This window comes from Syngnathus floridae, chromosome 4 (genome assembly GCF_059516105.1).
Source record: "Syngnathus floridae isolate MCC-2025c chromosome 4, RoL_Sflo_1.0, whole genome shotgun sequence".
NCBI lineage: Eukaryota > Metazoa > Chordata > Actinopteri > Syngnathiformes > Syngnathidae > Syngnathus > Syngnathus floridae.
The window spans coordinates 3,253,842-3,266,067 of record NC_142416.1 but is presented as its reverse complement, the minus strand read 5'-3'; the positions used below and the strand labels follow the sequence as shown (position 1 = coordinate 3,266,067).

Below are 12,226 nucleotides of genomic sequence, written 5' to 3'. Positions count from 1 at the left end.
TAAATTTGTGGTTCAATCCCATTGAGAGAACTTCAACTTCTCCAAAAATTCTTGAATGCTCATAGGATACCTTATCTTTGCCATTTGACAAGAAAAGGGCGAGTGAGGCTGCTCATCATGACATGAGTTTAGATTGAAGCGTCATCGCGTTTCTTCGCTCCTCCAAGCATACCGTATTTTTCGCACTATAAGTTGTGGGGTTTTTTCATAATTTGGGTGGGGGGTGACTTATACTCAGGACTTATATGTAAATTTTTTCACGAATTTTTACTTCATCTTTAACGATTTATTTACTTACTAGTATAGTTGATCACTTCACATGTTATTTTCCCTTTAAACCACTATGACTGTGGAATATTTGGAGCCTCACTGACAATGAGTTCCATTCACTGACTTCCAAAGTTGGGAGATTTAATGATTTGGAGTGACACAGATTATTCGATAAACTTGCTATTTATGTTATAGTTATTTGATATATAGTTTATTTAGAGTAGCAACGTGTATGCTGTTAGACGTCAGTAGTTTCTGATTTTCTAGGGAGGCCGTGAAGGCAGCAAAGGGGTGGCGTGGGAGGGGGCGGAATAAGCGATCCAGGGCGCTTGCATGTGTTGGCTCACGTTGAGCTCTTGATTTGTGAAATAAAGAGCCGGTTACCAAACCCAGGTCTTGCCTGGTACTTCGGTAAATATAGTTATATACGTAGATCTGTGGAATAATTGGAGCCGCCAACTGACAACGAGGCTGACGTCGGTGGCACACGTAGGTCCGGAATCAACAGCTGTTTTGTTTTTTTGTTTTGTTTTTTACACAGAGGATGAATATTCCGGTGGATTTAATGATTTGGAGTGACACGGAGGGTTCGTTAAAATTGTTGTTTATAATATATTTATTTTATATATCTAGTCTGACGTCAGCGGCGCACGGAGTTCCGGTGTCAACAGCTGTTTTTTTTTTTAATTAATTTTTTTTTTTTAAGTGACACGGAAGACGAAGATTCTGATGAATTTATTTATTTGGAGTGACACGGATGGTTTGATAAAATTGTTGTTTATATTACATTTATTTGATATATCTAGTCTGACCTCCGTGGCGCACGTAGTCTTTCCGGCGTCAACAGCTGTGGGTTTTTTTTTTTTTTTTCCAGTGACATGGAATACAAAGATTCTGATGGATTTATTGATTTGGAGTGACACGGATGGTTCGATTAAAATGTTGTTTATATTATTATTTCATACATAGTTTATATCTTGTTATATGGGCCTGTAGAAATTTTTTAACTGCAATGCGCCGCTGACGTTGGACTTGTTTACATAAAGGAGGACCAACTCGATCGATGGCTTTAATGATTTTGAGTGACACAGATGGTTTGATAAAGGTGTTATTTATGTTATGGTTATTTGAATAATTGTTATTGTTACATCAGCTCTCAGTTCTCAGCTTCTCGTTCGTGTTTGTCACGTTAGCATACCGTTTCGTTTAGCCTGTTGTTGCTTGTTCATGTCTATTCTTGGTGTTGGATTTTGTCGAATAAATTTCCCCAAAAATGCGACTAATACTCCGGAGCGACTTATATATGTTTTGTTTTTTTTTCACTTTATTGTGCATTTTATGACTGATGCGACGTATATTCCAGAGCGACTTTTAGTCCGAAAAATACCGTACTTATTTTGATGAAGCAAAAATGCACTACATTCAGTTCACGTTCGTCCAAAATATGAACAAGTTCATGAACGTTCGTTTATTGAACTCTTTCAGGTATAATATTGACAACTGACTAAACCATGGCCAAATTAATAAGCAATATAACTAACAAAACAATTGAGTGTCTTCTGTCTGTGTGCCAAAACAGGTTGTGATCAGCTGAGTGATGGATGCATGTCCTACCTGAAGCGGATCTCCTCTTTGACTCTTCTGGACATAAGAGGCTGTAAGAACATCAGTATGCAAGCCTGCAATGCCTTTATTGCTGACCTGTCACACATCGCTGTGTACTGTATGATTGAGGAGAAAGTCATTCAATGTCTAAACTAAGCGGTTGTTGTTGTGTGCCCAAAATAAATAAGTTCTGTTGACCAGCTATGCTTGCATGTCAGTCAAACAAAATGTTTTTATTAGTTTGATCATTTCGGTCAAGGACATAAGCAGTTGTCTTAGATCAGTGGTTCTTAACCTGGGTTCGATCGAACCCTAGGGGTTCGGTGAGTCGGCTTCAGGGGTTCGGCAGTGCTGGTATGCTATACCCTCCCCCCCACCCGCGGATGGCCAAATGTCGTGTAAATTCGCAATAACGCATATCTGAACTGGTCTTGCAAAGGCAACAGCAGAAGTCACACTGATTTGCTGGTATGTCATTACCCCCCACCCACCCCCCACCCCAAAAGAGGGGCTCGGTGAATGTGCATATGAAACTGATGGGGTTCGCAAGGAACCATTGACAACGCCTCATTCTCAGACGGGGGGCCGGTACTGAGACCGGCACCCCTCCGACCAGTAGGCCGGTCAGGATGCAAAGCATGACCCGCCGGTAGGAGAGAGCCGTTGCACAGATGGGACAAAGGCGATGTCAGGTCCCTTTTATGAACTACTATATAGTCAGTTATTTCTTGCTCATAAGTTGTTAAGAACATGGGGATAGCAATATAGTAAATTATCCCTCTGTTGCATGAAATGTTAGCATCCAACTCCAGGCCAACATTTACAAAAAAAAAATATTGAACCTATACAGAATAATTCATTTATAATTACTATGACCATGCTTATTCTCAAAGTATTTTGAATAGATAAACTTGGATGAGCCACATTATTCTCATATATTTTCTTTTAATACAATTGCTTGCGAGCTCTATATCTGTTAACTTGTTTTTGTCAACCTTATTATCTGTGTTCAGCTTCCTTGGTTTTTAATTTGACATATTTTGAACAGTTTTTCTTTTTTCCTGGATTTTGTATTCGTTTAGTTAGCCAAGAACATTTAACAGTTTTTGTATTGCTTATATTTGTGAAGTGAACAGTAAAGAGAAATAAATGTTTCAAGAAAATTGTCATAAGGTTTTTTCTACATCCACTTCACCAAGCCCCAATGCTGTTTCATCAGACAGCTCTCAAATTTATTGTGTTTTCATTTCTTTTTCGAGTTCACTAGCGCAGCTTCTTTAATTTCCTTGAAGTCACTGTCAAATTATGACGACAGCTGTCAGTGATGTCAGAAATTAGCAGGCCACTCATAGTTGGACCATGTTATTGAAGAAAATGATAATTCTTGTCCTTGCAGCGCGGCGAGCCGGCTGACGTGGTCCATTTCAGACACTAGGTGACAACAGAACATGAGAAACCAAGCCAGGAAACAGTATGCATTACAAAGTTTGTCTGCTTGCCTTAGGTAACATTGACTGGTTGAAAAAACAACCTGAAAGCAAGCTCCAAAAGTGGGTCCTAAAAACTTTGTCCTAAATATCGTCCCCCAATCACTACAGTTCTTTCAGTGACATGAACTTTAGTGCTGACATCATTTTTACTGTTTAAGTGTTAATGTTTATTAAAAGTGTGTAATCTTTATTAAAAGATTACATGCATTCTAAATAATGTGTATATGCATGTATTTCATACTCTTAAAGAAATGGTAACATAAACCCAACATTGGCACTTATGTGATAAGACTGAATTAAAAAAAGTCTACTAGAATTCACCCCTGAAAAAGAACTCAGAAGAGATTTAATAGTATTTTGGAACAGAGTCGTGGTGGATTTACTGACGCCCACTTTTTGGGCAAAGTCTGCTTGATTTGACACATCAGCCTGAATACGTCACGGAAGAAAGGGATCACAATTTACTTATTGGAAATCATTGTACAGACTATCACTTAAAATGTCCAAAAACAGCTATCAATTGGCACTAAAATTCACATAGACATTTATTTATGACTACGTCAACATATCACAAGGATTATCTTCTCTGTGGCTGATTTAAGAGCAAGAAATGAGCAGTCTAACAGTAGCGAAAGTGCCCTGTCACATCTATTTCTTTCATCACTCACCAAAATATGGAAACTTTTGAGACGCTTGAGGAAAGCTGAATTGTGTCTTCTCGAGGGTATACCCAAACATTCCAGATTATAATCTTTCAAATATAGATTTTCCTGACACTTAATACTGCTCTGCCCCACCACCCTTTGCTCCTTCCCTGTCTCTCCTGACCATGGGATATTGAGTGCTGCAGGTGGAACATTCTTATTAAGACTGGTCTCAGATATACAGAGATAGACTAGATTAAAATTAAGTAACAGGTGGTTAATTTCTTCCGTTTTTGACATAATGCTTCTTATATTTTAATGTCCACCCAGTAAACTACTAGGTTTTGCCTTAGGGTCCCACGCTATTTTAGAGTGGTTGACAGATTGAAAGAATGACCACTTTCGGTGCGCCGTGATCCCTGGATTGAGTTTTCAGTTTACGGTCGTTACCATGGCGAAAGGTAAAGTGAAGAAAGTTTTGAGGAGAGTTTGTTGATGTTGAATGTCTGGATGATGATGCCTCCCACTCCCAAGCGAGGCCACGACAGTATCACGTGGTCCCTCGATCAGTGCTCCCGCTCGAATCATCGGCGCACACACCAGGACCTGGAGTTTTCCCATACAGCGTCCTAGCAGATCGCCCTGGTACCCTCGCCTTCCCGGACCGACAGCTCAGTCACAGTTGACACCAGGTACAGAGGAAGAAGAGTATCAGGAAACTGTATAGGAGGAAGACTGGGGAATATCGTAGCATACATAATGAATAGATGGAAAATAGGAAGCTTGCAGCGGTCGCTGCTCAGGGAATAAATAAAAATGACATGAAGGGGTTTCTGTCAGCAACAATGCTACATCACCCACTTTCCTCACTGATTTTTATTAAACCATCAAAATCACACAAAGTTTTTGATTCCCACTTGTTAGAATAGGTCTCTTTGGTAGGTAGCTGAGCTATGCCGTTATATCGCTGTAACTTGCTTCATTAGCTTTCTCTTCTCTATGACACTCTTCGCTCAGTTAAGACTACAAGGTCACACATTATCATGCAGGCTACGCAGAGTTGCCTCCTTGCAGGAGGGCAGCCCAGAGTAGTATAAGAGCAGGAACCTTGTTGGTGGGAGTTAGACCTTCTTCCACATCTTGCAGAGAAGGCTCCACAGCTGTGTACCGATCGTTCTGGCATAAATAGTCAACTGTGAAGGCTGCCTCTTGGCAATTACTGTTAGTATAGCGAGCATTAAAGATAAAGAACTGGGACTAGATGTAACAGATGGCGCCATGACCCTTGGTCTTGTGCTCGCTGATCGTGTTTTTCTTTAAACACCATACCGCAGAAATTTCAAGAATTTGACTGGGTCCAACAAATAAGGTGAGCAGAATACCTTCTTTTGATAGACATTTTCTGCCTACCCCTAAGGGGGTAGACTGGTGAAATGTCTGAGTACGAGGATTGGGATTTGTGTTTAAACTAAAGATACTGTAGTATTGTAATATTGTGTGAGTTGTGGTAAATGCCAGAAAGGTCGAAATTTATGTTATTTTGAAAGCACTTGTGACCACTGTGTGGGGTCACAGAAGACCACTGTGTGGGGTCTGGTTAAGTTGGAAAACCTAGGGTCTAGTATCAATGAGATGATCACTGCAAATCTAGGTTATCGAGGTAGAAAAAAAAAGGAAGTCAGAAACATGCAGAATTTGATTAAATTTTGTCGGGATGTGTTTACACATCCAGTTTTTTGTCAGGAGGATGAAATTCAAAGTGAGCTTGAAGCTTCTGCTCAACAGGGGAAAAGGCAGGTAGTTGGTAAAAGTAACCGTTAAATTATTGCACAGAGGTGCAAAGGGCCCAGGGTCGGTTGTTGATGTGATGCAGGCACCTGTGATAGATATTAGACAAGGGACCCTGACGTGTGACATGGAAGGCCCAATGACTACGGTATGGGGTAAAGGGAAATACAAAGATGAGCTGGCTGCCTTATCTGAAATGGCCCACCATCTAAGTGACAAAGTGAGAGGGTTAACAAAAGAAAAGAGGGGTAAACAACCCTCCATTGGCTTAGATGACAAGTAAAGTGAGGGACCACGTTGTGTGAACTTGGATGAACCATTTGTTGAGGATTTAGTAGCGGTTAACGGCAACATAGATTGTGGGGATGATAATACTATTGGGTGCATTTATTTTGAATTTTATGCAGATTAATTAGATACAGTTTGTTTCATTAATTGTCAGACTGCGCTGACTACCACCCATCTTTTCAATATCAAATCTATTACACACTGTTAGAAATACTATACTAAATTTTAAATCCCATGAAAAGTGAGTTCCCATTTATTTTAGAAACAAGTTGTATTAATCTTTTGATGTAAAAAGCATTGTTGCACTATTTTTGTCAGGAATCGGCAGTACAGCCAAATGCAGAGTGACACAGATTTATTTAATAAGGGGAAAGGGGAAGTGGAACGCTGGACTCGTGATCTGGCTGGCGTGGCTGTGCAGAAGAGCGCTGCACGTAGTCGGGGCGAGCAAGTAGTCGGGGCAGGCGGCGATCGGAGCGTGGTAAAGGGCGAGCAAGTAGTCGGGGCAGGCGGCGATCGGAAGCGTGGTCGGTCAGTTTACGGAAACGGTTGGCAACAGAGATCGTTCAGGGCACAAAGAGCAGTGGTGTCTCGGGCAGGGTAAGCAGATGAACTGACAAAGGAGTGACTGGATGACAGGGTTTAAATAGAGAGACTGTCAGGTGTGGGTGATTCAGCTGATTGGGGCGTGGCAGGTGACGCAGGAACGTGACAATGTTTTTACCCACAGTACAAAGGTGATAATTTTATCCTGTAGTGTCTAAGTTAAAAAAAAATGCCTACCACACATCCTTGAGGTACATAAATTGTAAACCTCTGCCTCACCATTCTGAGTTCTACTCTTAGGTTGGATGGCCTGTGTTGGTGACCTGCATCCTCACTCACTGGTACTGTACACTGGTAATTTTTTTTCAAATCTAAATTGAAAGATATGTTAGAAGCATCCATAGAATATTTAGGTTTTAGCTTAGAAGTTTAAAACAATTTGTTCTTAGGCACAACTCGTATGGTTTAATTAAAAAATGTGCTTTAGAAATTGTACTTTGTTTGGTACGTATGTCAGTTCATTTTTTACGTATTTTACATTTGTCTCTTCAAAATGAGGGTTGTAAGTAGTAAGTTTCTGAAAAAGAGAACACTTTTTTTACAGGGGGGGAGGACTATAGCGCTGGAGTGACCGGCAGCGGGGCTGTTGGTGAGAGTGCTGGAGTGGGCGACAGCTTTCGAGCAAAATCCCAGACAATTTTGAAATTCCCTCCAGGCATTTTTTCGGTCTCAAAAGTAGGACATGTCCGGGAAAAGAGGACCAACCTGGATAAATAAATAGAATAACATAAACATGACTGAGACAGGTGTGATCAAAATTGTACGTGGCAAAATTCCACTACTTGGGACACAGTAAAAACTATTACTACATGACAATTGTTCAATTTGTTACCAACAAAACTCATATCTTAAGCCTGTTCCTGAGGTGTTTAAAAAAAGATCAAAACACTTCAAGTCTTTTATTTCTCACCAAAAGTTACATTAATTAACACATGGTTAGTATGACTGTGCTTCTCTTGTAAAAAGCCTAAGAGTAGAGAATGCATTGTAAATTATCAACGAAAAATCTGTTTCACTCTAATAGCTCTTTGGAGTCTCATATTTATCAGGAAAAGTAAGACTGATGTATCCACTTCCAGCTACAAGCGGCAGTATTCCAGCGTTGGGAACGACATTCCATGACAATGTCAGAGTGATGTTCTTGTTGGCCCTGGGTGATACAGAAAGTTCCATCAGTCGGACTGTGACACAAAGCACACATCTCACAAGTGTGTGTATACACAGGCGCAGACGTACTCGCACGATTGTTCCCTTAACAATTGTCTAAATCAGTCATGTTCAAAGTCCGGCCCGCGGGACAAATCCAGCCCCCGGTCAGATTTCATACGCAGCTTCGGTCTTATAATGTATTATTTATGGCCCGCCTGCACTGTTAACCTGAATAAAAAGAAATCATGAAACTTTAAACTATAATTCCTCCTTTTACCAAAAGGTGGCAGCACCACTTTAATAATATCAGTCTGCATCCGTGCCGCAAACCCCTCTCCGTTCATATCGGCCATGCTGACTGCAAAGAAAACGAGGAAAGTTGACATTGAGGGCCGTCGCTTTCAAAAGAGATGGGAATTACAATACTTCACTGAAAATCAAGGCAATTGTGTTTGTCTAATTTGTAAAGAGATGGTTGCCTTGTTTAAGAATTTCAACCTAAAGAGACACTACCAGACATGCTAACACATACAACAAGCTACAAGGGTGACTGATAAAGTGAAGCAGCTCCAAGCTGAACTGGCATCACAACAGCGATTCTTCACGCGGGGCTGTGAGTCAAAAGTAAATATTACTAAAGCAAGCTACGAAATGGCCATGTTAATACTGTTGATGTTATGAACCTGTAGACGTGACACAAACTATTACTTTCTGAAAGATATTGTAAATGACAAGAGCAAAATTCACTTGTTTTAAGTTTTAATAATAATAGACAACTTTGCATTACTTATAACTCCTGTTTAAAATGTTCGGGAATCAAAAATAATTTTAAACACATGTAAATTTAAGGTATTTCATACATTTGGCTCAATGTTATCTCACTTCAGATATGAATGAAAGGCTGAATTTGTGTTTTTAGAGTTGTTCACATCTGCCTCAGTGGCTTACATTTGGTTATTTTGTCATTTGAAAAATAAAGACAATTGTGACAATGAAAATTGTTTTATAACAGTGTATTTGCATGAAATTTTTGTAGTTAAAAAATGTCCGAAAAAACTATTGGCTCCTGGGCCCCTTCACTTTCTCAAATCTGGCCCTCCTTACAAAACGTTCGGACACCTCTGGTCTAAATGGTTGGCATCATTTTTTTTGTTGCCAGATCGTACAGTTTAAGAAAGTAACATTCTTTAAAACACATACACACAGAATAATAAAAACAAAAACAAAATACAACAAAAAGCTGTGACCTCAGACATGAATCCCTTGTGCCAACAAAACAAGAACCACAGACAGTAAATAAGTACTGTGATATTAACTACTTATTCAACAACATGCATGTTTCAGCTCTTTTTTTGCCTTCTTTTATAGTCAAAATGTTTATGCAAATCTTAGTGCATTTGTGTCTTGGGATTAGTGTTCCCTCTAAGCAGCGCAGCTGTGCAAAAGTCTATGCGCACAAGAAACTACATGCTGTGCACAAAATAAAATACAGCATAAACTCATTGATTAATATCTAATGTTAGACGTAATCTAATCTAATTAAGTGGACGAATGTTTTTTTTTCTGTGCCTTTTTGTAGTGTAAATCAGTAATAGACAGGTGTCCAGTGAATGATGATATGGTTCACTTACGCTACATAGCCAATCATAGCATTGACAGTGCCTGAAAATGTGTCCTGCCCATTCGTGCCGTGCAGGTTAGCTTGCTAACAACAGTGTGGCGTAGTCAAGAGATGCAAATGCTAAGTGAGCTAACCCCTTATCATGGCGAAACGAACGAGCAGCGACACATCCACTCGCCAAGCCAAAGTAAATAAGAGATGCGGCGGTTCTTTTAAAATGAAATGGCTGTCGGAGTGTGTGCAAATAAAAGAACAAAGGGTGAAACTGGGTGTGATTATCTCTTTTTCGAGTGCGAAAGGTCTACTATCCAAAACGTGCAGTGAAGCCAAAGTGGCAGGCTAGTTTACGGAGGGGAAAATATGGACTGAAAAGTTTGGCTACCTCAAGCGTCACATTCTGCAGAAAAATGTTATTTGAAAACTGTTGGAATTGTACAAAGACTCGTGATAGGACAGGGAATCAGTACATTATTGCGAGAGAGCGCAAAAGACCGACAGAAAAGGAACAAGCTGTCACACAAAACAAAATCCGACCCCGAGCAAGTTAAAGTTCTCATTGACAATATTTTATTTATTTATTTATTTAATCTGGTTTTGCACACAGTGTGCACAGGGAGCTTGTGTGTTTGCACAGACACTTGAAAAATTAGAGGGAACACTGCTTGGGATATAAGTTTACTTTGTTCCATGATCATACTCTTTCGTAATTTAAATTACTCAAATCTCAAATAATCTAAAATATAAGGCATTAATTCATTGTAGAACTACAGTGATCCCTCTTGACTTTGCGCTTTATCTTGCACGAATGCGCAACTTTGCAGGTTTATAAGTGACGGGAGAATGGAATTTGAATACACGCTGGCAACGCGGGGTGTGCCTCTGTCCGTCAGTGCGAACAAACGCGGAAGTGCAGCAGCCAGCCTGTCATGAACGAGGCAGGACAACAATTTGCAACACGGACTGTTTATTTGGGGAATGCAAAAAGAGGAAAAGGGAGGCCAGAACGGCAACAGAGCGGGTGCAGGAGGCGATGATAAGCCGGTTAGCGAGCTCGCGTTGGGGTGGCATCTTGTTACACAGCAGATTAGGCAAACGAGTGCGTGTGTTAAGGCATACAAGCTGCCAGGCAGGAAAAGGGAGAATAGAACGCCAGCAGAGCGTGTGTACATGGGGACTGACGAGTCGGTCAGTGAGCTCACGTCACCTGTCGTGGTGTCATCTTGTTACATAGCGGATTGGGCAAATGGGAATCAGGTGGCAGGCGTGTGTGTGTCGAGGCAGACGAAACGGCAACGAACAGTGTCTATACAAACGCCCTAATCAGCGGGTAACACGGTAAAAGGTGGTGGCAATCAGCGCAGATAAGCATGCGCAGTTCCATATTAGCGATGAATGCCCCCGAGATCTCGCGCGCAATGCTCAGTTGGGCAGCAGGACAAGAGCGGAGACGTGACATAGCCGCACTCAAAAGAAAAATGCGCCTCTGTGCAGAAAGAGCTGTCATGACGCGAGGCATGCCTCTGTGCTTCACTGAGGGCAAGGGGTGCGCGGCTCAATGTCGCGCAGGTAGGACAAAAGCACTGCTGTTCAGGAGTTGGGATGGCAGCTCTTTTTAGGGAAAAAAGCACTGCTGTTCAGGGGTTGGGACGACAGCGCTTTTTCCCCTATGTGCGAGGAAGAGTGGCAATGAGCCCTGATGGCGCGGGGCGTACCTCTAACCAATGTACGTCACTGGGGACGTAACTGAGTTCAAACGCAGGAGGCGGCGACCAGCCACACCCACCAACCGGTGCAGAAGCAGTCGGGCACGTGACTATATCATGTGTTTGTTCTTTTATTTACTATATACGTGCAATATATGCATAGAGCAGTGTGGCGATGCTGATGAGTGATACAAGAAAGTTTTATATAGCTGTAAAATAGTTTTGGGGAGGGTTTAAAAAGCTTTAATATTGTGTTCTGAACCACAATACAACAGGAGAGTCATATGCAACCGTGTCTCACTTTTCCTTCACGATGCATGATGTCCCCCGGGTTAGTGTAGTGTGGTAATTCTGAAGTTGGACACTTTGCATTGCTTGGCAAGGTTAACCACACTTTTAATTGACTTACACACCCACAATACAACAAGAAATACTGTGTTGGAAAAATTTATACAGTTATCCCTCGCTATATCACGGTTTATCGCAGTTTCACTACATCGCAGATTTTTTTCCAAATTAAAAAAAATTCTAATTCAAAATAAAACTTTTAAATTGAGGAATTATGGCACGAAGGTTGCCCACACGCCAGCAGAAGGCAGGGAGTGCCCACTCAATTGCAGTGCATACACTTGTACCTTTTAATAATTTTTTTTTTATATATATATAATATATATTTTTATAAGAGTTCTAAAAACATATTTACAGTGTTGTACCTTGTTATAGAAAAACTGTTCTAATAATAAAAGAGTTCTAAAAATATATTTATAGTATGTATACTTGTATCTTGTAAAATTGTTATAATAATAAAACCTGTTCTAAAAACATTTACAGTACGTGTTAAGAATTCTCCATGTTATTTATGTTATTTAGCCGTGCTTTGATTTGAGGTAGGGTGCTTTATTTTTCAGGGATGAGAACGGCAAATGAAAAAAAAACACTGAAAAGTAGCCCCCCCCCCACACACACACACACAAACTGGAAAGCTTAATTTCATCACTCAATTTCAACAGTTTTGTTAAAAAAATATTCCTGCTTGGTGGGCTACCTAGGTGAATATAATAC

At 40.6% G+C, this 12,226-nt stretch overlaps 2 protein-coding genes across 7 annotated transcripts in view; one reads left to right on the top strand and one right to left on the bottom strand.

Moving 5' to 3' along the window:
- The window catches only part of LOC148398589 (lysine-specific demethylase 2A-like), a 170,199-nt gene extending 167,161 nt beyond the window's left edge, over window positions 1–3,038 (top strand). For all 5 annotated transcript variants that reach the window (XM_088372317.1, XM_088372320.1, XM_088372319.1 and 2 more), the window contains one exon: window positions 1,850–3,038. In XM_088372317.1, coding sequence (XP_088228443.1) covers window positions 1,850–2,031 — 182 coding nt within the window. In that variant the 3' untranslated portion in view covers window positions 2,032–3,038. The remainder of the gene's footprint in view (window positions 1–1,849) is intronic.
- A 4,538-nt stretch (window positions 3,039–7,576) lies between these two features.
- spcs3 (signal peptidase complex subunit 3) overlaps window positions 7,577–12,226 on the bottom strand; it is a 60,681-nt gene continuing 56,031 nt past the window's right edge. For both annotated transcript variants that reach the window (XM_088372340.1, XM_088372341.1), the window contains exon 5: window positions 7,577–7,841. In XM_088372340.1, coding sequence (XP_088228466.1) covers window positions 7,709–7,841 — 133 coding nt within the window. In that variant the 3' untranslated portion in view covers window positions 7,577–7,708. The remainder of the gene's footprint in view (window positions 7,842–12,226) is intronic.